General features: G+C 35.6%; 1 protein-coding gene across 15 annotated transcripts in view; it reads left to right on the top strand.

The window, feature by feature from the left end:
- Positions 1–26814, top strand: part of SYNE1 (spectrin repeat containing nuclear envelope protein 1) — a 316992-nt gene that overhangs the window by 80823 nt on the left and 209355 nt on the right. For 14 of the 15 annotated variants that reach the window (XM_056344229.1, XM_056344228.1, XM_056344232.1 and 11 more), the window contains 13 exons: positions 4873–4980; positions 5762–5899; positions 7056–7220; positions 10311–10423; positions 10964–11132; positions 14108–14204; positions 15730–15932; positions 19678–19842; positions 21286–21438; positions 21877–22020; positions 22353–22526; positions 24198–24356; positions 26220–26384. In XM_056344229.1, the coding sequence (XP_056200204.1) occupies positions 4873–4980; positions 5762–5899; positions 7056–7220; positions 10311–10423; positions 10964–11132; positions 14108–14204; positions 15730–15932; positions 19678–19842; positions 21286–21438; positions 21877–22020; positions 22353–22526; positions 24198–24356; positions 26220–26384 (1953 nt within the window). The remainder of the gene's footprint in view (positions 1–4872; positions 4981–5761; positions 5900–7055; positions 7221–10310; positions 10424–10963; positions 11133–14107; positions 14205–15729; positions 15933–19677; positions 19843–21285; positions 21439–21876; positions 22021–22352; positions 22527–24197; positions 24357–26219; positions 26385–26814) is intronic. The other variant, XM_056344227.1, reaches the window with a different exon arrangement.

Genomic DNA, 26814 nt, shown 5'->3' with positions numbered 1-26814 from the left:
GCTTGAACTGGACCTTTCGTGCTTCTAATCTGTTTTTATCCTGCACTTATTTGACTTTAGATTTCAGGTGTTGTTACGTACATTGATTTGCTAGCCTTATGTTAATCTTTCCAAAGAAACAAATAGATGAACATAATGAGTCTTAAGTCTACTTCCTTACATCAGCTGATCCTAAAAGCCTAATGCTTAATTGTGCCAATAATTTCACAGAAATACAGAAAAGCAAGTCATCTTTCCTATAATAAATCTCAGACTATGCTTTTGGTTTTCTTAAGTATAGATATAAACATGAAAAAATAGATTATAGATCGATGTTTCTACTCATCTAATCTCATTTTAGATGAATATTTGTGTATGTCTTTAGGTCTATAGAGTAGATATTAGATTGTATATGATTGTGTAAGTGATGTATTTGGACTGTGAATTGGAAGGAGAGCATTCACATGTAATTGTGTAATATGCACTGCTTTTTCACATAAATTATGATAGTTTAAAAAATAAACTTCTTAATCGTTTTGGACATTTAGATACTTACAATTTTCTAGTATTAACCAAGAGAAGTTCAGAAACCTAACATGGGGTATTTGAAATGAACATTCAGAGGTGAAACTGGAAGACTGCAGAAGTAAATATATTATGAAACAAAGAACAGGTATCTATAGTGTTTATAGTTCAACCTGATCCAGTTAATTACCTTGGTTCAATATTCATTTTTGTGTGTTTGTTTTGTTTTGTTTTTAATACACAAGCAGTAGGTTATTTTCAAGTGAGTATGATCAAAAGTTCATCTCTTATTATGTATATCTATGATACATTATATCTGTGCTATATGTTGAAGTGAAGATTATTACTGATAGAATTATTCCCATCTTCTCATTCCATTCACGTGGACAGCTTTAATGGGATCGTGTACATTCTTCATCTTGCATGGCCCCTGTGCATTGCTGCTTAAGCCAGTGAAGATTTGAAGTGGTAAAAGCTCTGCCAAATTCTTTATCTTGGTACAAAGTTGACTATAGAGGAAGCACACTCCCTCAAAGTATTTCTGATATAGTCTTTCTCTTCTTGTGCTCTGATGAGCAAATAATTCAGAAGATAATCCTATTACCTCCAACATCTTTATGCCAGCAAAGTCCCCCAATGTAAGAGGAATTTCCTGAGACATAGCTGCAAAAATAACTTTCTGAGGTCTTCAGGTGATCTACTGTCTAGTTTTACAGATAGGCATTAATAGCTCATCCCTGAAGATGATGCTTTGCACAGCATTCACCATGCATCTGTGATACTGTTATGAGTGAATGTGTTCCATTAGCACATATGCCTATATACTATACATCCAGTAACACATATAGAGAAGCCAGAGTTTTCAAAAAGAATAGCATAATTAATTGAATATATATATAAACATTTTTAAAGGGACTTGATTTTCTCAGCACATAGGCAGTACAATAATTCAACATCCCTGTGAAAAAGGTGGCTTAATTTTTTAGATTTAAAAATCTGTATTTGAAAACCCTATTCTACCTGTTCTTTATAACTTGAACAGTTCACCTGGTTGATAATTGCATATTAGAGAATCCCAAAAAGTACTCCTTTTCCAGTTCATAATTAAATTTCTCATGTGTATTTTTAGCTCTTCAAACACCAGAGTATTCTGTATTATGTAATTTTCAGATTAACTTTGGCATATCAGTTAATAAAATAATGTTTTGACTTTGAGTCTGGGCTGAAAACTTTCTTTGTAAATTTGAATTGTACTCCCTTATCATATTTGAACTCGTAAACACTTTTCTCTAATTACCTTCTTTGATGTTTGGCAGTTGAGTGCTCTGGTTCTATTCATCTCTGCAAATGAGTGAATATTTATAGAATTATGTCAGGATAAATTAATACTTTAAAATGGTGTTTGGAAGCAGCATGCAGAATAAGTCTTAGTGGCTTAGTTAAACTGAAATAAATGTGATCAGAGATCAGTGATCCTCATACTGGCAGAAACACAGATAGTTGTGATTATCCTGGATAACTTTTCTTTGATGGCTTATGGTCTGATCTGTATGCTACTTCAGATGTGCAGGCTTTAGAAAATAGTTTACATATCTGTAAGAATTTTTTTTTTTTTTTTGTGTCTAAGAGTAAGAACCCCTAGGCACTAATGCAAGTCTTGTTTTAAGAATGCTAGCTCATTAAACCTGGGGAGTGTTGGTGACAGGTGCCTTGGTGTCTGAGAAAGTGGATCTTTTATGTCCGTTACCCAAACTGAGGCTTTAAAATACTATTGTATCAACCAAGGACTACAGAACCAAGTTTGCAGGTGACTGGAAATCTGTGGAAATGTATGAATAAATAAATGAAATGCTTATCATGCACTGTTGCACAATGTCTTTAACAGTATTCAGTTAAGCAGTTACTGAAACACATCTTCTGCAGTTAAAAAAGGTAAACAAAAAATTCTCTAACTGAATAGTAAAAAAACCCAGAAAATCACAGAAGACTCAATGCCACCTGTTAACTTTACCTTTTCACTTAATGTGAGAGAAATGGTATGTGATTTAAGAGAGATGCAGCTGTTCCTGTGTTCTTTAGCCTTGGGTGTTTGTGATCCCAGTGGTATTCTATTTCAAAAAGCTTTGGTCAGGCCCAGTTTTAGCCATTAAATTTTTAAGCTATATTAACAGGAATCTTGCAAAATTCCTATTTTTCTGACATTGCTGTATGAACAGTTATAGCCACACATGCTCTTGCAAAGACTTATCTTAATGAGGTGCTTCTCACCAATAAGGGCATGAGCCATAGAGGAATAAAAGGCAGTGTTTTACAAAACTGAATTTATAATGTGAACTAGAAGTAATATACATAACATTGTGACACATTTTTACTCTCTTCCTGACCCCAAGAATATCTTATTTAAAGTTTCAGTTAGTAGGACTGTTACAGGACTTTCAGTCCATTAAGATTCATAGTTTAGTGTTGCCTTTATGGAGCTGTCAGCTAAATACTAACAGAGATCTCAATAGTCTTGGTGAAGTTATGACTTCTGATGAATGGAGTGCATTTAATACCAGAGTTCTTTTTTGATGGCTGAACAAGTTGAGAGTTCTTTCTTCTTATATTCTTCACCTCATAGAGGAGGTCCTGGCTTTGATGTTTATCTTAAAGAGTCTTGATGTTATTTTTCCACACACAAAGCCAACTATCAGACCAGAAAAGAAGGAATTTTGTTCTCCTCTTCTATTTTTAAAAGATTTGAGAAGTTGGAAGTACTAGGAGTTTTGTCTTCTTGGGTCACAGTCAAGTAAATCCCAGTATTACAAATAGCTGGAACAAGGAAATGTCACGTGTCCTACACTGTTTCTCAGGAACCAACTTTTGGCGAGTGTCAGAAGACAGGAGGATGAGCTATAGTGAACTTTGTTCCAGGACAGCTACTCTGATACCACTTCAGCCTCGCTGCCACTACCCAGCTAAGAATTTACCTAGTGAGTTAACAGATATTTAATACCTGTGATACTTGCACAATCTGTTGTGCGGATTCTGTCCAACCAACTACTGCTGTTTTGATAGAGGATCAGTAAGAGAATTAGTAGAAGCATCTCAAAGAGTTTCTTTCCTATCCGAGGATCCTTTCCTTTCCCCAGTTGATACGAAGCAATAGCTCTAAACTTTTAAAATTATTAAGGGAAATTATATTTTACATATTTGAGGCAGCTTTCAAGGAAAGAAACCATAATTGGCTCCCTTCCCAGGTTAGAATCTTTTCTTGAATTAATGGTGCTCAGTTTCTTAAATAGAGTCAGTGGCTACTCTTTTTATCACATGGTCCAGTTTTTCTTCTCTAATGTAATGCTTGAAACTTAATCACTCATTTTGAGTGATTAACTCATATGATGTGGTATTGCTTTTGTTCCCTGTAATATTACTGTTTCTGACAAATTTTACAGTAATATGGCTTCTTTGCTTTTAAAAAGTAGCTTCTGCTTAACAGCTAGCACATAAAGTTCATTGGTTAGAAATCTGAGATGGACATTTGTATTCTGGTTGATTAGCCTGCTTACACGGAGCACAGAAGAACTTTCTGTTGCCTGCTAACCTTCTCGTATAACATGCTCACAGACCTGAGATTTCCTCTTACTATTTTTCTGTTCACTGCCAGGTCACAGAATTCTGCAGAGAACTTTGCAGCCTTGCAAAGTACCAGTGAGTGCCATGACAGACTGAAGTGTTAAAGCAAAACTGTAAAACAAATATGCTGTTCTTCAAAGCCATAAAATGGCACAGAAGGAAAAGAAAATACAATTGGGATTTCTTTCTTTCTTTTAATTTTTCTTGTTAATACGTTCTCTATCAAAATATTTTTCCAACTTCTGAACTTGGAGGTTGATGTCAAGTATTTTCTTGAAGTCACTCAAGAAATAACTTTTTTTTTTCCAGCAATAGCAGACCAGATAAAATACTGGTAAAAGAAGGTAAAATCCTTTCCTGTCTCAGCTCAATTAAGTTTTACTGAAAATTGGCTCTGCAAATATGTGGAAGATCAAAATTAACTGTTGAGGTACATTTAAAGGACCTTGTGTTAATTTAATATCAGTTGAGAACTGCAAGTAGCATCTCTGACGCTCCAATGTTCCAAATTGTCATGATTTCACTATTGTAAGACTCAAGTCTAGATGCTGAGTCCTCTTATACTTAGGAAGTGCTTTTCAGTTACACTGTACAAAGGTAAGTGATGAGAGATTTGGGCCTGGATGTTGCAATGGCTTTCACTACAACTAATGACTTTGCCTTGCTAGAAAGGTGTTAATTTCTGGACTATATCTGACACCTCTACTAATAGGCTGCAACATTTTTTGTGTGTGTGGTTGTACTAAATCATAGAAGGAAGACAGACTGATGCTGAGAGACCTGAAAGTGTGGGCAGAACAATTTGAAAGAGACTTAGCCCGAGCACAGGTGGCAGAAACAAGCTTACAGGAGAAATACCAGGTAAGCAGTAGGGAAAATTGTGTATGATGACAGGTTTGTCATCAGTATGTGTAACATGTACTGCAGTATTTTATGCAATCTGCAAGTCAGTATACTGTAGTTTAAAGAAATAAGGAACCAAACTGTCTTGCTTTTTATTGGTGGAAGAATTATAATGTCAGCTCCAGCTTTGCTGCACAGAACAGTGCACAGATGGTTTGCCTAACACAGAGCTTTTTCTAGCAGTATGAAGGACTGTCCTAGTTAGAAGCGAGCATGTGTCTGTACAGTCCTTCCAGATTCTGCATGATAGAGCTCAGATAGGAGGTATGGCTGAAGGCTGGATGAGGTGACAGGTGGAGAGAACAGGGCTTAGAGCTTCATTTTTAACCCCTCTCTTAAAGGTTAATGTCTAAATCAGCAATACAATTTTTGGCCTAAATTTTCTCCTGAAACTCATCTGTTCTCTAAAAGCAGCCACTGTCTGTCCCAAGTAGCATTTAGTCCATTTGCTAGTTTATCTGATCAATTATTATTTCCTTTCATATAGGATTCAGGCATCTGATTACTGAAGGGAAATACAGAAGTCCTACCTGTATTTCTCTGGAGGATTCTACAGTCTATTAAAACCGTTAATAAAATGTAATTCAGTGTAAATATACAAGTTTACTGCTACTCCTCATTGGGAAGGATTAGGACTACTATCCCTACAAAATTGCCATAGATTGTAGTACTCCATAAATGTCGAAGAATTTAAATCTCGGACTCTGTACTACATTGATTTGATTTTCTCTTTGTGCAGTCGTTTAAGCACTTCAGAGTACAATATGAGGTAAAAAGGAAACAGATTGAACTTGTAACCCAGTCATTAAGGAAAGATGGTAAATTATCACTTGATCAAGCTATGCTGAAGCAAGCATGGGACAGAGTTTCTTCCAGGGTAAGCTGAAAATTATTATGCTGTATTATTTTTATTAAATTATGAGAATTATAAATAATTCAGACACCTGTTTGCTGCTGACCTTAGTAGGCGTTAGGAACATAAAATGAACAAAGTTTTTAGCACTGTTGAATTATTTTGTTTTCAGAACATTTACTGCACTATCATCTTTAATATTGCTCAAAAGTAGAATATGAACATTAAGAATAGGACTATACTTTGAGGCTTCCCTTTATTTGAAAGCATGCTAACAGTGCTTAATCCAGTTTAAAACATTGCTGGTAAAAAATAAAAAAGATGCATGCACAATGCTCCTTCAAAAAACAGTGTTTTAATGTAAATTGCTAGTTATCTGAGAAATTCTAATACGACATTTTTAGTGTAACTGAACAAATTTATGTGTAATACTGAATAATTCATCAATAAATGAAGCTTCAATGCTGGTTTTGACCTGGTTGCAATAATAATAAATTAATATTAGTATTTGCGATAGTAATTTTGTAATAATTGAATGAAAAATACCAAGCTAGTTATATTGTTCATCCCAGATAAGAAGTTATTAAATTGTTATTACTCAGTTTGGAGGTTTTTTTAATGTCACATATTTAACAGAATTTATGTTTTACAATATTCTGGAGTTTGGACATAATTTTCACTATTTTTTCACTCCCATAACTGAGATTGCCAAAAAGGCATAGTACTTTACTGCTATATTCTAAACTCCACAGTCCTTTGAGACTCATTTGCATTTTACACATAGAAGATGTGTTCAAAATAGAGATAAAAAGATTTTATGCAAAAGCATGAAATAAGTGAGTGGAAGAAGGTCTCACATCCCTTGCTGTGCCTATTAACTAAAGACATCCCAGATCTTTAGCTTGTCATTTGTCCCAGTTTATATGTGGTCTGTTCTGTAACTCAGTTACCTTGCTGGAAGGAAATACACAAGCCAACAAATCCTTACAGAGATTTTTTTTGCCCGTGAGAATGCTGTAATTTCAGAACTAATGTGAAGTAATATACCTAAGTTTATGTCTCAAACATACTGTTAAGTGGGGGTTTTGATCTTACAGTATAAATTCTGATTTTTCTCAAGATACTTGTTTGTATAGTTAACCAAGGAAGGAAGTCCAATCCTCTTACTTTTATTTTCTAGCTACTTGATTGGCACATACACCTTGATAAATCTCTTCCTGCACCTTTGGGTACCATAGGTGCTTGGCTCTATAGGGCAGAGGCTGCTCTAAGGGAAGAAGTAACTGTACAGCAAGCTCATGAGGAAACAGCAAATACAATACACAGGAAGCTTGAACAACATAAGGTAGATTTGCGTGCATTCATTCTGTGCATTATACTTCATTGTTTCCAAAGCTGTAAATGATTTATATCATACAAAGAAAGATTATTATTTCTAGTTTTTGTGGGTGGTGTCATCTCGATGGTAGCTAAAGCTAGGTGTCCTTTAGCGATGACATGAACTGTGGTATCTGTGTACCTTACAAGTGATATTCAAAATTGCTTTTGAATGTTCCTGCTTCTTCCATCTGAAAGATACCAGGTATTGACATTTTAATTATGGCCCTCTTCTAGAATTTCTGTTGGTAAAATTCTATAGGGAGCACATAAGTTGGGCATGCTGTTCAATCAATATGGAATTATTAGGTAAAACAGGAAAAGAGGGAGCAAACATACTAAGTGTGCTAATAGTGTAGGTGATATGCACTGGGTGAGAAATTAGAATTAAGTGAATTTTTATAGTGTTGTGATAACAGATAGCATAAGAAGTCCCTTCTACTGTGCTAAACAGGAAACTTTCCCAGATTAATTTAAATAACTTTACTATTATTCTTTGCTGAGTCTAAGTTCTCATTTAAAATCAAAACTGTGAGGTTTGTCTGTGCATTTACGTAATGTATATGAGAGAAATATAGACAGAAGTTGTGAGATGATAAACTAAACCAGTAAGTATGACAGAGAAAGGAGAAAGGTGGCGTAAAGAAGGGCTGTACTTGCAGCAGCAAGACTGTAACAGTTAATATTGCTTTTTTTCTCTGTTACGACTATTTTAAAACTTGATTGCAGGGGTTTTTTATTTTTTGTGTTTCGGATATGGGTGGAGTATTTTATTAAAAAGCAATGCCATGTAATGAAAAGCTGAAAAGTTTCATGGTCATTGGAACAGGTGTGAAAGATAATGGTGGTTTAGCTGGAAGATCAGTTGGGTCTTCTGATTACTCTTTATTACAACAGTGGCAGCGCTTCTAACTTAAGCAATGGCTAAAACAATTTAACAAAACAATATTAAAACCTATGAGAGAGATATTGTTTTCTTTCAAGGTCTGATCTCTTGTAATGCTAAATTTCATCAGCTTTCTTGTTAACATCAAATGTTTCAGGATTCATAAGATTTGACATTTGTTTAAAACAAATCAAGTCAAGCACTTTTTATTATTATGAATGCTTTAGACCTCATTTTAATAGATTCATAAGAAACACAAAAGAGTGTGTCCTAAACTGTATTTACTTTGCATCAGAAATGCTGTAGTGAGTGATTTCTATGCCAACAAATAAACTTTGATTTAGGTTAATCTGTGCCAGGGGAATTTTCCCATGGGAGTGGGATGGGGAAAGCTTCAAGAGAAGCATGTGTAATTATGTCTGTTCCTGGAGTTTGTTTTGTCGCTCAGATTTGCATTGATGAATCCTAATGTGCTATTGGATAGTACCAGACATGCATTAGTTTATTTTTTTCAGTCCTTGTTTCCTAGGAGGTTGTTGGGGTTTGTTTGTTCAGATAACTCTGCCGCTTTCTCTGTATGTTTTTGTTACTCTGTATGTTTCTCTGTATGACAATGGGTTATTTTAGTAAACTGTATAGCTTACGGCCATTTTGAAAATGTACCAGCTTATTTGGACAAACCTTCATGGAATCAGGCAAGCACTTAAGTTTATTTTATTTAATATTGTCACCAAGATCCAGAAATTACAGACAATATCTGTGCTTGTTGAGGATCATTTTGCAGAGCAGGATTTCACTTCATGAGAACACTATCAATGTTTTCACGGGCTTCCAGCTGACACATGAAACTAATGGGTTTTATTTTGGCTCACCAATACACGTTAGGAGCACCCCTTTTTGTGTGACACAGTCTCAAATACAGCTAGCTGAGATACTTGTTGCAAGTCTTTCCTTTATGTTAGTCATAGGATACCCTTACTGGAGATTTTACCATGGTAAAATCAGTGCATCACTTGCATCTGAGAAAGCCTAGTTCATTTCTTGTCACAACAAGGTGTTGACTGAAGTGGAAAACAATGAAGATACCGGTGGGTTAATGGGGATGGTGGGACCATTTGGTGAGATGAGCTACTGAATTAACCATTAATTTCTGCTGTGCAAACACTGTACATTGACTGGGGAGAAACCCTTCCTCAGCACCTAGGAATAAATAGACAACTGTGATCAGTACACAAGCCTGCATTTTGTTCCCTCAGGTGAGAATGAGGGACGTTTGTATGATTTCCTTTGCTAACAGGCTTCTGAGCACTTTGTGCCAGCAGCTGTCTGTATGCAGTAAAATCCCCGCTGTTCTGTGTCCTCTCAGCCACTGGGGACTTAACGTGTTATTGTTACCGTATCTCTTCAAAGACTACTGCCAGTCATTCATTTTAATATGTAATCTCCAGGAAGCCCTTTGAAGCGGTGTTGCTTAGTTACAGTTGGAATGTGCTCTGCTGTAAGGTTTTTGCTGGTACGGTTCTTATCACAGGAATACAGGTCAGGTACCACATTCTGCATTAATTCGTGTAATATAGAGCGAGCGATTCTGAAATCTTTTGATTCTGAGAGAGTGAAAAGTTCACTAAATATTGAATATGTACTTACATAAGGAGCTGTGGATCTTCTGCCTATATATAGTGGAGTAGATTAGTTGCTGAAAATTTGAATCTATACTTAATAAAGGTTAGTATCTGTTATGAAGATGTAAAGAGTAAATTCAGCAAGATTGTGTTGTTGTGATGTTAGAGTATTTGCAGACTGCATTTCAGGGATTATTTAATACGGTTAAGAGTTCTTGTTTTATTAAACCTTTGCAGTGTAGTCTCTGTTTTAAAATCTTCCATAATTGTTAGACACAGCTTTAGCAAAGCATCTTTTAAGGGGGGTCCCTATGTAAATGTTCAAGTTGATGTAAATGCTTTTGTGGTATGCATAGCCTTGCATGCAAATGTGAGAGCATGATCAAATAGTTAACTACATTGAGTCATCAGTGCAGGCTTAAAATTGTGCTTATTAGTTAGATAGCCTACTGTGAGCCTTCTCTGATTCTCTCCTTCTCTCTCTCTCTCTCATTCTCTCTCATTCTCCCTCTCTGCACCCCACACCCCACACCCCGCCAAATCAAATCAGGATTTGCTGAAAAACATAGATGGTCACAAAAAGGCATTTCATGAGATCCACGGGGCCAGGTCTGTTAACGGAGTACCTGTTCCACCTGACCAATTAGAGGATATGGCAGAGAGGTAAGGTTTTCAATCTGAAATAAAAACCCTCTGTGAATGAAATGGAACCTGTCTCCTTTTTAATTTATTCATGTAGAAATCACTGTCTAATTATGTTTCTCAGTGGCAAGCATGAAAAAATTGAAAGGAAAAACCTCCTAGAATATACTTTAAAATATACCGAAAAGCCTGATGCTTTAAAGATTGATGAGAATCAACATAAGCTGTGGGTTTGGGAAGGGGATACTTTCTTACATTGATCCTGTTATTATTTGTCCCTGGAAGAAATGTTATGTAACAACAGCTGGGATACATGTGAAAAGATAAAAGAAAAATGACTTTGCAAAACTTAGCAACAGATGTAAACTGATGATTTCTATGAATAAATAGAAATGTAATTGATTTGCTATTCAAGATCTGTCATCAGAGTGATCATCATGCATAATTAAATGTAGACTCTGAATTAGGTGAAAGATTAGAAAAATATCTGAACTGTAACTAAAGCTTTCATTCTCTCCTGCGAAAATGAATATTGCTATTACAGTGTGATTCATTTTATAGGTTTAATTTTGTTGTTTCTTCGTCTGAGCTCCATCTGTTGAAGATGGAGTTTCTGGAACTGAAGTACCGTCTACTGTCACTTTTAGTCCTTGCAGAATCAAAGTTAAAATCATGGATTATAAAATATGGAAGGCGAGAGTCGGTGGAACTACTTCTTCAAAATTATATTGTAAGTTGGGGTCGTTGTCATTTTTTTATAATTACTTTTGAAATATTCATATTTCAGATTACTAGAAAGGAATAAAAGAACAGAAACAGAAATGAGACTTGCCAGTCATCAAATTCATAACTACATCCTTATGGAGTATCTTTTCAGAGGTGAATCTGTCTTCCCCATGGAGAAACTTTAGTCAAAAGGCTAAAAATGACAGTGATTCTCTTTGCACCATCTCTTAAAAAACAGAAATAATGTCCCAGCTGTTAACTGTCCAACCATCAACTTACCAAGCATAACTGGAGGTTCCAGATCCTATATTTTTACTTACCTTACACAGCAATTTCAAAGAACTCAATTTCATTTTCTTTTACCACTGCATAGATGGCCTTTATAGTGACTATACACAGTTAAGTACAGAGAGACGTTTTTGGCATGCAGTCCCTCACAGTAGTGTTTTATTAAAGTCTTCCAAATGAAGAAAAGAAAGAAGTTATGCTGGCTCTGTGTACTTGTTCAGTACACTGTACTGGTAGGGGAGTCATTATTTTAAAGAACATTTTCTTCTCCTGCTTAACATTAGTATATTATATCCATTACTTCTGTTCTGGAAGGAGATTGCTCTAGATCTGCATCATCCATATATCATGTTAAGAAACATAGGCTATTGACTTACAAATGCTGATTGATATGTTCTCTTTTGGTCTTATGCTGCTGCTGTATATTGTTAAATCCATGCTTACAGTGCCATGGGGCTGGCGGAATTGCACCATTGCTGCACTTCTACATTAGGGTGTGAGGGTTTTTTTTCAAAACCAAGGCTGGGCTAAATACTCTTTTCCATATCCATACAGGGAAGATTGCATAGCAACATTTAGTTTGGGATGAATTCATACAGTTACAGAACTATTCAGAGCCAGGACACTGTGTAGAGAAAGTTATTGATGCCCCCACAGTCTTAAAGGTTTTATGGCTTTGGAAGAAAACTTCAATAAAATTTCTCTACAAAATGAGAACTGAAGACCTGTTCACACTTTTCCCGTGCTATGTTTAAACTTAGCAGTTAGGAACATATAAAAATTCAGGAATTAAACCTTATAGCAAACCTTATAGTCAGTGACTATATTAGTAGGAGATAAAAATGTAAGTCTGTTTGTCTGCCAAAGCAGACTGAGCAATTTCAGCATTCTAGGAACATGCATAGTTAGGATCTGCAGAGAATGTATGGCTGAAAAATATTTAGGTACTGTAGCCTAAAAATAAGTGATGGTTATTACTTTATCCCATTTTCTTTTCACCTGCCTGTCGCATCCTGGAAGTAAAGGTCAGCACAGATTGTACATAATCAGCCTGAAAAATATAGTGTACCAGTCTCTCAGCTGTAATGGAGATACTGGGTACAGATATCCATGGATATTAACCCACAGAACTGTGTTTTGGCATTGCTTTATTAGCACTTTTTTAGCACCATATGCTATATGGTTTTGGGAAAAGCTACATATTTTCATTAAGGGATCTTGTCAGATGGGAGACAATATTAATCAGAAAAATGTCTCTATTTAATTTTTCAAAATATTCCCAATTGCTCTTGAGATCAGCATTATCTAAGTCATTTGATACAGCCTTTTAATTTCTTGTATGAAGTCTTGCAGTTTTTGGCTCACAGTAGAATGTCTGTGTGTATAGGTTTGGCAAAAGTGAAAGTCTGGAGTTTGTCTCATAATTCATGGTAGAGATGTAGTTCTTTATACATGCCAGATATTATTTTGAACCATAGAGCACAGAAAAATTCTGGTTGTCCTTGACTTCTAGTTTCCTTGGTTATAAACACATTTCTAAGTTATGTACTAGACAACCGGTGATTTGACACAGCAACTGTAAAATGTTTTAAAATGGAACATTTGTACATGTATACTGTCTGGCAGACTAATTTTTAAAACCATTTTTCATGTTGTATAACGTGATTTGATGAATACACAAAGTACACTGAACTTTGACTTCACCTGAAACCTGATTTTACCAAAATCACACTAGTACACATAGATTTTTTTCTCTTCTGACAGTCCAAAGCTTGCATAGACATATGTGAAATATACTTGCTTTAATTTTGTAGATCTGTAACTGAGGAGGCATGGGAGGTAGCATAAGTTAAAAAACCATTCCAAAACTCTAGATAATTACAATAGGTAAGGCAATATAAAAGCCCTGTAAAAGAGCATTTTTTCTCCTTTTTTTTTAACAGTGGTAGCTCAAGATACAGTATGCTTGCATAATTTAGAGATATAATTATATATCACACTTAAAGGAAGTAACATTTCTGAAAGACATGTAAAAAAAAGTGTCATTTGCCATAAGGCATAAATGATAAAGAGCCATAACTTTGTGACCAAAATATTTCCAGATAAATTATTAGTCATGCTATAACACATTAAAAAATAAAGGAAACCTGATGGATAAGTCAAATGTCTTTTATCTCTTAAAAAGAAATCTGCCTTTCTGAAAGGTTTAGTCGAGGAACAGTTTTTAAATTTTAACTGTATTTGTCATCCATATAGGATCATTTTCTTTTATATTAAAATGATTCCATTTAGATTTCAGTGTAAAACAGTTTACATTAAATAACTTTGAAGTTAATTGCTCACTTTCTGCATATTCAGTGCATCATATGCCAGTGAGTTTCACCAAGTCAGCAACTAGCAGACTAACTAAGAACATACTAATCATTCCATATGCAAAGTTAATAAACTGTATTTGTAAAGGGGGACTGTGCTGTACCATTAATCTGAAAAGGTGAAATCTAGGTATTATTTTATAATAATGATGACAATGTTTATGATAATTTAAATGTTATTTTATAATGATTAAAAAAATGAATGGAAGACTAATGAAGCAGAAATTTGTCATCACAGTCCTGATGTAATTTAATGGAAACTATCCATATTCTTAATACCTATCTTTGTTTTGTGTTGTAACTTTTTCTTTCTTTTCAGTCTGTTATTGAAAATAGTAAGTTCTTTGAGCAGTATGAAGTTACTTACCAGATCTTGAAAAGAGCAGCTGAAATGTACGCCAAAGCAAATGGCTCAGGTAAAGGCGTATGTTTCTTTCGTCATGGGACACCATTTAATCTCTTTCGATATAAGTATCCTCTGAAAAGATCCAATATTTGTTTCTTCCATGCAGCAGAGCTGTAAAGCAGCTGCATTTCACCAGGGAGGCTACAGCCTCTGGTAGCAATTTCACATGTTTTCTAGCATGAAGCCATCTGGTACAGAGCTGCCTGCCCTCCTGATGTTAAAATTTCTTAATCCCAGAAGAGGGTAGTCACGTTCAGACTTCCTAATGGTCAAAGTCCGTGGTCCATGCTAACTTCCAGATTGTGTTGTTGATTTGGGCCAAAAGTGTGCCAGAGACCAAGTTAGGAGTAGGGAAGATTATCTTCTGGTGCCTGGAAAAGCTCCCTGGCTTAGCTTCATTTACTAGAAAAAGACAGAAAGTTGGTCCCATTGTTGTAGTAGCAAAAGTACCCTCTGATTTACTGAAGATTCCTCATTAACTGTGAAAACCTATAAGAGGAGCCCAAATGATAGCTGAAGTATGGACAGGCACGAGAAAACTGTGTAGCCAATTCAACAGCGGCCTTCTGTAATTCCTGAACACTGCTGAGTTCAGTGAGAATGCATGAGGGCAATATTTGACCTAGATAGTTACAGACATGAGATCACTTTAATCTCTGCCGGGGAGATAACGCAGTAATGTCTGTGGAGGATTGCTGCAGCTGCTAAAGTGGTTAGCAGGTGTGGAGAGAAAATTGATATCTTTTTTTGTTGTGAAATTTAAGTTGATGATGGTGACTCTCAAATTTTACAAAAGTAAACATTTTCTACAAGGTATTCTTAGAAAGAATGAAATTAATAATTTATTCGATGCTATTAAGAAAGTCCAGTAACAAGTTATTTTCTAAAGGGCAGCTACTCACTTCTATGAATTCAGAAACAGCAGTGCAAATTAGACACCTTATAAAAATTGGTTTTAAGTTATCTATATTCTGCATATTTTATGAAGTCTCAGGATTTCCTTGGGTCCTTTTTCTTCTCTCTGTTTTCTTCTGGTATGAGGACACGCTTGTTTCTTTATTGCCATGAGGAAAATACTAAAAAATAAATGGTAAAAATTAGCAGCAGTTTGGTTTTAAAGTCAGTGGAAGGAAGATCAGAATTCCATTCAGTACTTTTCAATGTAGATATAATATGTGTTTGTACATTATACATCTCTATTATTTTCTTCTTTTTTAGGGAAACTTCCTCTCTTGATTTCTTTTATTATAGATTGGAAATTAACACCACATTGAATATGCAGTATGACTGTTGTGATATAGCACTCATGTTTTTGTACTTTCCTTAGTCTTTAATTCACAACTTTTATTTCTTAGCTGTAATTTTGGACTAAAATTGGGCTGGGAACTGAGCATATGTATATAAAAGCTTACTAAAATAGAAGTTGCAATAAAATCTATTTCCCTGATGGATACGAATAGATAGGCATAACATAAGATTTAGCCTTACAGAAATAATAATGAACCAAAATAATCAATGTCTTTCCTGTATCTCAGTGGAAGAAGTTGAGAATGTGATGAAATTCATGAGTGAGACAACAGCACAGTGGAGGAACCTCTCTGTAGAGGTGAGAAGTGTAAGAAGCATGTTAGAAGAAGTAATTGCTAATTGGGACAGATATAGCAGCACTGTGGCAGGTCTACAAGCTTGGCTGGAAGATGCTGAAAAAATGCTGAATCAGCCTGAACATTCTAAAAAGGTATGCACTAACAGCTTATATATATGGCTATTTTGTAAATTATGAAATGTGCGATGTGTTTTTGCATTTTCTTAGGTTGTTTTACAAAATGTCATACAAAAGGGAGAGATTTTTTTCAGTTTCTGGCATACTGTCTACACCCATTATAGGTGTTTCAATGTTTGCACATATAGCATGTACAGATATATACACACCGCGAAGGAAGGCACCGCCTATGATAACATGGTTTGAGGCATCTTTGACATGAATATAGGGCAGCAGCATTGCTCAAAGATAGGAATGGTACGTGATTCACTCAAAGGCAAATACACCTCAGCACCAAAGTGCAGCTGTGCTGCATATGACAGAAAGAAAATTATTTTTTTCACTGATTTTTCTACCATATAGATGACATATTTTAATATTAGTTGCCTTCACAAGACAACATTATTAATATGCGTTGTTATGTTTGATGGTTAAGTATTTAAAAGATTTCTAAAACACCAGGGAAATGGATTAGACAGTTCCTCTTGGGGACCTACAGTCATAAAGATAATTTTGTTGTCTTTTTTTTTTTTTCCCCTTCTCTTTTAATATTAGAGTAATGAAAGCACTAGGATTTATGTTTGTGAAACTTCAATAAAGACCCAGACTAGCTTGATTAATACTTCATTTAATAGGTGCTACATTTTCACCCAATCCCAACATAGCAACTGTCCAGCTTTTAACACCAAGGTATGGTTTTCATAGGTTGTAACATGTCAAACTGATATGACATCAGGAATGAGCATTTCATTTTATATGAAAAAACAGTGTGATTATTGGTAAAAGTTTGTTAATTTAAATTGAAGTAAAAGAATCAAATACACTTTTAAAATAAAAACAAATTGTGAAAAGGATTCAATAGTCTGGCATAATATAAATACCAACAGTTATTACTGAGCAGGAAGGATGACCTCAGCTGATGAGGTTGATCTTAGCTCCTTGTGTATGTTTTATGTAAGTAACTTGGCAGTGTTTAAAATGAAATATTCATATATCCATATATATGAATAAAACAAAAATAATTACTGCACTGATCAGTTTTATAACTTTACCTTTAAAGATTTTTAAAGCAGAAATCTAAACATATCAATACAGTATATACTTGCTTCTGAATTCTAACCTAAATCCAGCAAGTACTTACCATTCTAATATATGAAGAGTTTCAAAAAGCCTTGTGGAAAACCTTAGACATGAAAGCGTTATTCTTCCCAAATGTTAATTTCTTGTTAAAATTACATTACCTGAAAACTTAAAGATTACTGATATGTAACATAATTCACTTGTAGACTGGGATACATATTTTAAAAGTTACTTCTACTATTAATGTTGAATTTAGCACTCCACAGCAATAATGTTCACTTGGTTAAAAAGACAGTTCTGATTTATCAGTTTTATATTTGGTTATTAAACCCAAGAGCAATACTTTCATTGGTTTGTACAGTTAATATTAATGCAGCTGTCCGCACAGGCATCTGGGATACCAGGTGAAAGTTGATAACTATTGCTTGGAATATGGCATAAAACTTTTTAAAACATTTTCAAAGATTTGTTTTGTAAAACCATAAACATATCAGTAATACGATGGAAAGATTTCATTGATGCTCATTTGCAAACGTTACCTGCACTACTAAACCGCACCATACTGTATCCTAGGCAAGGACCATAGGAGCCCCTTACCATGCTGTCATGCTTTCTTCTTTCCATTATCTCTATATGATTTCAAGACTAGCAAGTACCACCGTTCTTTTTGCAAAAGGAAGTGTCTTGTTGGCTTTCTCATTGGCTTCTGTTTTCAGAAACCTTATTGTGAACCTGTAGCACAGAAGAACTTGCAAAAATGATCAGTATGCGCTTGGTTTTTTCCTACTGCAAAGTTCTAGAAATTTAACAGTAAATGTATTAATGAACAAACCACTCCTTCTACAACTCATTTATTTACTTGCAGTACCTCTTCAGCACTTGCCATCATAACCCTGTTGTAACTGCACTCTCCTACACCTTTCTCCAACAGCTGTATCCAAATGGTATCAGGACTTCCAGATCTCATGTGGGGACTTCCTTAGAAAGAGCTGCATTGTATTAATTGAGGTGTGCTTCACAGTACATTCCAAACATGTCCAAATTTTACACATGCTTTAGGTTGACTTCTGAAATGGAGACAGGGTCTGAGGATGGTAATGCTTTGTGGAAATAGGTGTGTGAGAGCAATGATGCAAATAGTTTACTCCATGTGATTTTTCCTTTTTGACCTCTAGCAAGCCTGACCATTGGAGAACTGACCAGTGACAGATTCAGTACCTTTTGATTCCTTTTGGATGTGCTCACAGAAGGTAGCCTTTGCACAAAGCATGGGTTGTGCTCCACTGCGAGTAGAAGAAGATTCAAACTGCACATACAATTTACTGAGATGATTAAGTTTATTCACTGATATATCAGTTCAGAGCACCTGTACTCTACCGATCTCAGCTTTAGGAATTTAAAACACTGTATGTTGTTCAATTCTCTTTCGAACAAATTTGAGCAGTATACATCCATTTGACTTTTTTTTTCCTTTTTTGTTGTATCAGAACTGTTTTTACATGTGGCTGAGTTCTGACAAGTATGAAGTTTGAGAACTGTAGCTCTGAAACTTGGCGTGACTGACAGTTCAGTTGAACAGGACTTTTCCACACCTGCCACTGAGCAAATGATTGCACGGGACTGTCACTGTCAGATGACCAGTCTTGGAATTATAGGGTAGATTGATAGTCATAAATAAAATGGGTCAGTGCCCCTTCCTTAGCCCTGAGGACCAAGTGGCATGGTTCAGCTTGCATCCTTGTGGCTACTCTTTCTTCCTTGAAAGAACATGGCCTTATAATGCAGTCTATGGGGAACAGTCCTTGCTATGTGCCGTCCATTGAATTGTGCATCGTTTGGAAGAAAGGTAGCAGGGACAAGCCAAAACCATGTCAGAGGATGTGGGCAATCATGGGACAGTGATTGAGTTTACTGTTTTTCTTTACTGGTATAGCTCATATAGCAGGCTCTGTGACTGGTAGTCAAAAGCCTGGAGATACCTGCCTTAGGAACAGTTGCCTGTCCTCTTGAAGAGTGAAAAGGGAGGGAGGGAGCTGGTCTTTGTCCCTTCAACCAATATATGCATGGGTACCTAGCTACAAGACGCACCGAAGCATTTGGCGCTATGGCTGAGCTAGGTTGTCTCACTGGAACAGTGGAAAAAAAATCTGTGAAAACCGTCCCTTTCGCCTCCCCACTCACCTACTCTGAGACAGGAGGAAGCAATCATAAAGAATTATTCTCAGGTCTTCTGGGATGCCAGACCTTGGAAGGCTGCATATGGTTCACAGTAAGGGAAGAGTCTCTTTACAGTGTGTAAATGGCCCAGGTTACTATCAGCCCATACTGTTGCAAGACAGAAATTAGATGATCACTAACAGTATTTTGCATTATGGAGCTTTCTCTTAAGGAGGAGTTCCATTAGTTTAACTGAAGCTACTCACTGAAGTAAAATGATCTGTAAGTAAACCAGTGGTAATTTTTAGGTTATGTTCACAGACATTAAAATTCTGTTACGGCATATCTGATATGAAGAGCTTCAGAGGATAATTGTTCAAAAAGTTTTATCAAGCCATAAACCGGTGATTAAATTTTAGTTTCATAATTAAGATAAAGACTAACTGAAAAAGTTTTGGAATGGTGTTTTCATTTTATTCTTCAGGATTTCTTCCGGCACTTACCTCATTGGATACAGCAGCACACAGCCATGAATGATGCTGGTAATTTTCTGATTGAAACATGTGATGAGACCATTTCCAGAGACCTTAAACAGCAGCTTCTGTTACTAAATGGAAGATGGAGAGAATTGTTTATGCAAGTTAAGCAGGTATGTGTTTTTGCTGTTGTTACTTTTAAATACTTCTTTATTTTTCACGTTATTTCCATGCAAGCAAGACAGATGTACCCCATTAGCAGGACTATAGGACAACTTAGTAAGGTGGCTAACTGTTTGTCATTATTTAAGTTAGAAATGAATCCCTGTCAGGAGTTTATTTTATTTGGGCTTTTCTTTTGCTTATCATTTTGGTTATACAGCTTTTTGGTTTTATTTTTGTACATTTTCAGGTAGTATAAGCTGTAGTTTTTCTTTATGGTCTCCTGTCTTGATACAGTGAATATTATTTATTCATATCTTCTACTATTCTTTGAAGAAAATTATTGGCTATTGTTATAGTAAAAGCTCTGTAAAGATAAAAAGTGAGAATGGTGAAAGTGAGTATTTTTACTGCTCTTTAATGAAAGTTGCATTCAATTATTGTACTGCAACCATAAGCAAGTACAATGCAAGCTAATTAATCAAATGTTTTCCCCAAGTCGGTCAGATATTGCTTCTATCTGGTGTACAGGGAGGCACTGATAGTAAATGAAAAACTACCCTTTATCTCACAGAAGAGATTCAACTGATTGGAAAACAATTGTTGTTGCTCTATTTGCTCTTAAAAAGCAGAGAAGATGTAAGCTAAATTACATAGAAGTATTTCACACCTCATAAACACATTAGAAAATACCTTTGCTATAGTCAATATACATCTAACGGTATTTTTCCCTTTGAGTGATTTTAAATAGCAGTTGCCTATTTGAAGATGCTGAATCTGTCTTCTTTACTGGCTTGGTTATTCCATTGCAGTGAAGGTAAACTGAAAAGCAAATAATGATTGCCCATTTTTCACTGTGACTTTTCCAAGCTGTTGGCTAGAATGTTCTCAGACTTTATTTGCTGATTATATTTAGGGTGATTCACTGTCAGTAATGCCCAGGATGTAAATGCCTTTGTAGAAGTTTTGTCTCACTGGCTTTTCACCATTTCTGTCATACAGCTTTTTCCACTTTCTAAGACCTGTGTTTCCCCTTCCTCCAGCCGGCAGTTCTTTTATTGGCATTTCCCTTATCCTTCAGCTTCTGTAGGATTCTCGTGTTCTACTCTCTTTGCTGAATTTTTAAAATTGATTCTGTAGGTAATGAGAAATGAAATGAGTTGTTGGTTCTAGGTTAGAAACAAATGAGACTGGTGATCTCCAAATGATCCCAACATTAAAAAAGGCTGACTTCTTGTATGAATGTTCCTTTTAGGATCAGCACTGTTGAAACTTACGCAGACTATTAGTGTCTAATTTAGATTAGTTTCCATTCCGTATTTTGTTGAATACATTTTTTTTCAGCCAACAGTTGCACTGAAAGCATGCTCATTCTCTTAAGTCATTAATTAATTGCCAGATACCTCATTTGGAGTGATTACCTTTTGGTTTCTTTTTACTTTACATTTTCTTAGTATGCTCGAGCAGATGAACTGGACAAAATGAAGAAGGAATACTTGGATGGTGTTGCCCATTTGACAGCTTTTATTGATGGAAGCAATAGGAAATTTTCAGTCCCTGTAGAAGTGTCCTTCCTTGATGTCAAAATGTTTGTGCAAGATTTAGAAGTGAGTGTCTTTCTTCCATTCCTTTCTTTATCCTTCATAAGAGAGAAACTTGTAAGTATTTAATTCTGATAGCATGAAATTAATTTAATATGCATTTCCATTATTACTTTTTTTTTTTACCAGTGGTGCTTTTTTGTGTAATCTCTGCTATAGCTAATATGACTAATCGTATTCTATGAGTGACACTTCTAGAACACATTTCCAAAATGCTGTCCCACTGGATATTTCTGTGTAGTTTTAAATCACATTCAGTTGAACTGACTGATACCCTTTGGCACAGTTTCTGTGCATATGAAAGATGATCCAGTATTCACTAAAATCAGGAATGAAAACAATTGATAATTGGAATAGATATCTTTTCTCTCTTGAGAAGGACGTGTATCTCTCATGAATGCATAAATGCTGTTGTTGAAATAATTTTTGAAACATTTGTTTCAGAATATTAAGCAGAAATTGCCTGCAATGGAAGCTCAGTACAAAATGGTTACAAGAACAGTGCAACTTGTTACAAAAGAAATTTCCCAAGAGGAAGCAAATGAAATGCTTGGAACTTTGACAAGGATCAAAGAGCAGCTGAGCAAGGTTGCAGAATACTTTTTCTACTACATGTGTTGTAGACTGTTGAACTCATAAATAGTAAGCTGCCCCACATAAATGCTCAGATATATGCATTTGAGCCAACATATAGTAACAATAGACTGATTCAGGGTGAAGAACATGTTATTCTTTTAGACTTTAAGACAACCATTCTTAAATTTAATATTCTTTTCTGTAGGAAGTAATACATGATAGGATTGACCTATCTTAAAAGAGGCAGGTAACAACTATGTAAACCCATGTGCAGAGGAAGTTACTATTTATTGAATTTTACAAGTTTTTTTTTAATAATTATTTTTCTTTCAAATGGCCAAAAGGTTAAAGAGTATACCTGTGCCCTGCTGTATGAAAGCCAGCATCTGCTGTCTCCACTGGAAGAACTGGAGAAACAAATCACACATTTTTATGAATCTCTTGAAAAGGTCAATGAAATAATTTCTATTGTGGATCCTGAAGAACAACCTACAACTGTTCTTAAACAAAAAGCCCAAGTAAGTTTCAAAACCAAAACCATCTTAGAAAGATCTGCTGCCTCTCTGAGTATTTACAATTAGCTTTCTAGGGATTTGGATTGCAACTTGGTAAACTGAAAAAATGTTTCTTCATATTTAGGCAGTGTAGCATATCCTGAAGACAGCTACGCATAAACATGCAAAGACTGAAACTTGTGTTCCCTCCTAGTTCCCATGGTTTCAATCCAAGAAGTAAATATAAGACTTCCCCCCCCCCCCCCCCCCTTCCCCCCCAATCTAGTGGAACTTGGACTGAAATATCAGAAATACATTGATTTTTTTGTTAAGCAGATGAAATAACATGATCGGGAAATTCCTTAGATTTTCTTGGACAATTATGGAAGTTTCTTGGAAGTCCAGAAGTGGTTTCTTTGAAGTACATTGTAGTAGAACATTAACTTTCTACCTGACCAATAAGTGTTTCATTCTGGAAAAATTCAGAGCTAGTCAGGACTCACTAAAGGAGAATATGAGGATCTAACATAGGAATTGGTGTTCATCCTTGTGTGTGTGTGGTATGTAGCCTAGAAATAGTCCCTCAGAGCTGATGTACACATTTCATTAGAGTTGGATTTGTCAGGAAATATAAAGAAATGAATTTTTCATAAGAAGCTGAAGTTTTTCAAAGCCATTTAGAGTCCCTTAAAAAAAAACCAAACCCAACAAACATGGAACAAAGACATTTAATTGTGTGTGTGTGAATGTAAATTAGTTCAGGCCTATAATGCCTCTGGAGATTGGCCCAGAAATTGAACAAGAAGGGTCTTCTCATCCAGTGACTTCAAGCTTTGATCGTATTTTGATAAAAAAAAAGATCTGGTGAGCTTCAATCAAGCCAGTCCATTTATCTTACTGAGAAAATCCTCCTCTCTTTATGAACACCACCTGAGTCAAGTGTCCAACAAAAATACATGTTTCTTCCACAGTTATTTGCTAACCAAGGAGCCAAAATCTCCTCAGTTATATGGAGAGTGCTGGTTTCTGCTGATCAGAGAGTAAACAGAGATTTATGCTGATGAATACAGTGTTCCTTCAAATAACAGAACAGTTTCCTCACCATAGGTTTTTTTTAAACCTTTTTTCAGCCTGTGCAACTTCACATATCTTTTCTTCACTGTTGTTTTGGTTTGGGTTTTTTTGTTTGGGTTTTTTTTTTTTTTTTAAAGTATAATTCTCATTACTTAATGCAATTTGTAACAAAATCTGAATTCCAATAGCTGACATGAAAGGTTAATTTGCTGAAAGGCAAGAAAGGTTGACATCTCAGCCTGCTATTGAGAGTTGTTATTCTTATGGCTATTGTTTTCACTGCTGTCTACTTACAATTATACAACAAACAGAGACATCCCATAAAATTAAATCACAGAATAATGTATTGACCTGTATTCTCTAAAACTACCCAAAAGACTTTGGTACAAGTCTGCATCTTTTTTTTTATAGATAGCTAGAGCTCTGTTTGGGTACAAGACTCTGCATACAAGGAGAAGGTTATATGATCTGTCTTATTGTGTGTAACGTATTTTGTAGTCTGTCATATGCTTTAAATTCGTCCCTTTTGTTCTTATTATCAAAAAATATCTTCCTGTTATTTTGCCAAACTTTTTTCTCCTTTGTTCCTGGCCAGGGTGGATATATGTTTTTTTCTTTCAGGATCTGGTAGCTTATCAAGAAAACTGCAAGAAAGATTTATCACTGATTGAGAGAAATAGTCAGAGTATCCTGCAGCGTGTGGCTTCAAGTGAAGTGTTACAGCATTTCCATCAGTCAACATTTCAGAAGAAAGTTACACAAGTTCAGATTACTTTTCAGGTAATTATGCCATACTTGGTGCCTATTTTTGAGCTACCATAGAGAGCTCACCTCTTCGCTGACAAGTTATTAATTAAGGATTTTTTTGTATTAGGTAGTAAGGGGACTGATGGTCACATACCCCATGCAGTTATTCAGAGGTGAGCCTGCCTTAGAGGACCCTGGGCTTTGAGGAGAACTTTCACATATCTCAGGCTCCTTTGGAACAAGGAACCTGAAATCCACTTGCTAGGGCTGCGCTGTTAATTTCTTCTGACTTTGTTACCTTGGCTAATTTTTTGCTCCTACTATATTCCCATACGTTCCCTTTCACACAAAGCATGGAAGATGGAGGTTACTGCAAATGCTACTATTCCTGGGCTTTGTATTTCCTCAGAAAATGCAGTGGATTGTGAATCTAGAAAGTTGCAAATATGTATGTGCTTTTGTCAATATAAAGGTGTGTACTTTCAGCTATAATTCCCCTTACCTGTAGAGCTCTATGTTGTTATTAGCCATATTGATGTTTTTGGGGCTGTTCAGCCAAAGTCTAGCCACACTCTAACATGAAATTAACCATTACCTTGGAGTCGGATCTCCAGATGTGGAGGTTCTGTTAGATTTGTTTTCAAGCTATTATCATTCATTACAAAACTATCTAAAATGAATTTTAAGCCACAGTAAAGAGCTGTCTCTGACAGGTGGATTTCAAAATGTATATTGTGTTTTGTGGGTTGTATTTAAAATCAGTGGGTTTTGATTTATAAAATTTTGAGTTAAGTTTAGCTTATAGAAACAGAAGCACATAATAGTAGCTTGGTAAATCTACTATGTTAAACATCAATTCTTCTGTTTCTATAAAGACGGATGATGATTTATCTGTTTTTGTGTTAGAAGATAAACTGATGAAACATGGCATAACCATACAAAATGTGGCATACTCGGAGTTAAAATATTTATGGATCTGGAAAGTGGCTTTTTCTCATATAAAGAATACATTCCTATATGATTCTACTATTATACACAATATTTTATCAGGAAGCTTTAAAAAGGCTTAGCAAGATGCTTCAGTTGAGAACTATGGATTTAGTTAGGTCACTGGGTAAAATCGTTACAATTTCTTACAATTCCTTACACTGGGTTTGCAATCAGTGAGGATGGTAAAGTGTACGGTTAGTAAGCAGTGTTGGAATTACCTTGCTGTAGGTGAACTAGTGAACTGTTCATTTCTCCTGGTAAATTTTGTTACTTGCTTATAGAATTATAACCACTGGATAACACGGTGCAGTGGGACAGACTATAAAGCAGAATAATGAAGAGTTGTGACTAAGTTTGCAAAGCAAGAGGATTCCAGAGTAGCAACTAAACCACAAAATTTACTGTCTGTCTTTTAAGCAGCTTTCTGCCTGGTTGCTTATCTGGCCTACTAGTGTGATAATTGTACAAACCTACTCCAGGCCAGAAGACCTGTAGCATGGAACTGGTCGGATCCATAGATCAAACCACCTTCATGTAGAGTCATGTAGAAGGAGGTAGTCTGCTATTAGGAAATGGCAAGCTTTTAGCCATACCAGGTGCTTTACATTTGAGAGCAGGTTTTTGGAAAAAAGCACTAACCAAATGGCAGAGGCATTCTGAAGGTAGCAGAGACATCTATATTAGATAGCTAGCCATTATTTGAATGAAGGATGACATTAGCACAAGCCTTAGTACAAGTACTAAAAAACAGGAAAATGGGAGCATGAAATGAAGAAGCACTTGTGAATGGCATATATATGAAAGAGTAACGCCAATCAAATGCATTTTTTTGTAAGATCATGGTAAAAGAGAGCAAATACAAATCAGTGAGAAAGTGCCAGCTCATTTTCTTTGCTTATAACTCAGAATATGGTCAGGAAAGCTGGTGACTGGAGAAAAAACATAGAAGCAAATAGCCGTTTGATGAAGAAATTTGAGGAGTCTAGAGCAGAACTGGAGAAGGTAATACAGATTGCCAATTGTTGCTTAAAAGAAAAAGGAAATCCTGAAGAACTTCTCAGGAAACATAGCGTGAGTAAATTCTCTGACCTTCCTCATGGAAATCTTTGAGTGCATGACATGCAAGTGAAAACCTACTTACTTTTAAAATTGATGTGGAGTTCTTTCACATATAAAAGTTACACAGATCAGGTCAAACTGATATTAAGATTGAAAAACAGAAAGGAAAAAAGGTCAACCCTCTTACTGATGAATGTAAGCAACCAGAAGGTGAAGAGAGAAGACCCCTTAGAAATTAGGGTCAGTTTTGCCAGTGGAACCATTGGGAGTGAGGACACTCCCAGTCTCACGCATCCACTGGGGGTTTTTTTTGGTTTTTTTTTTTTTTTTTCAGGTCAATATCTGTGTCTGTATTATAACCATCATTTATGCATGTATCTTTAAAATGTATTCTTGCTACAATACCATTTTAGTGCACTGGCTGAGAATAAACTAATTTGCT

This window comes from Falco biarmicus, chromosome 6 (assembly GCF_023638135.1).
Source record: "Falco biarmicus isolate bFalBia1 chromosome 6, bFalBia1.pri, whole genome shotgun sequence".
Classification (NCBI taxonomy): Eukaryota; Metazoa; Chordata; class Aves; order Falconiformes; family Falconidae; genus Falco; species Falco biarmicus.
The sequence above is the reverse complement of the archived record's forward strand: the minus strand, read 5'-3'. Positions and strand labels throughout refer to the sequence as shown.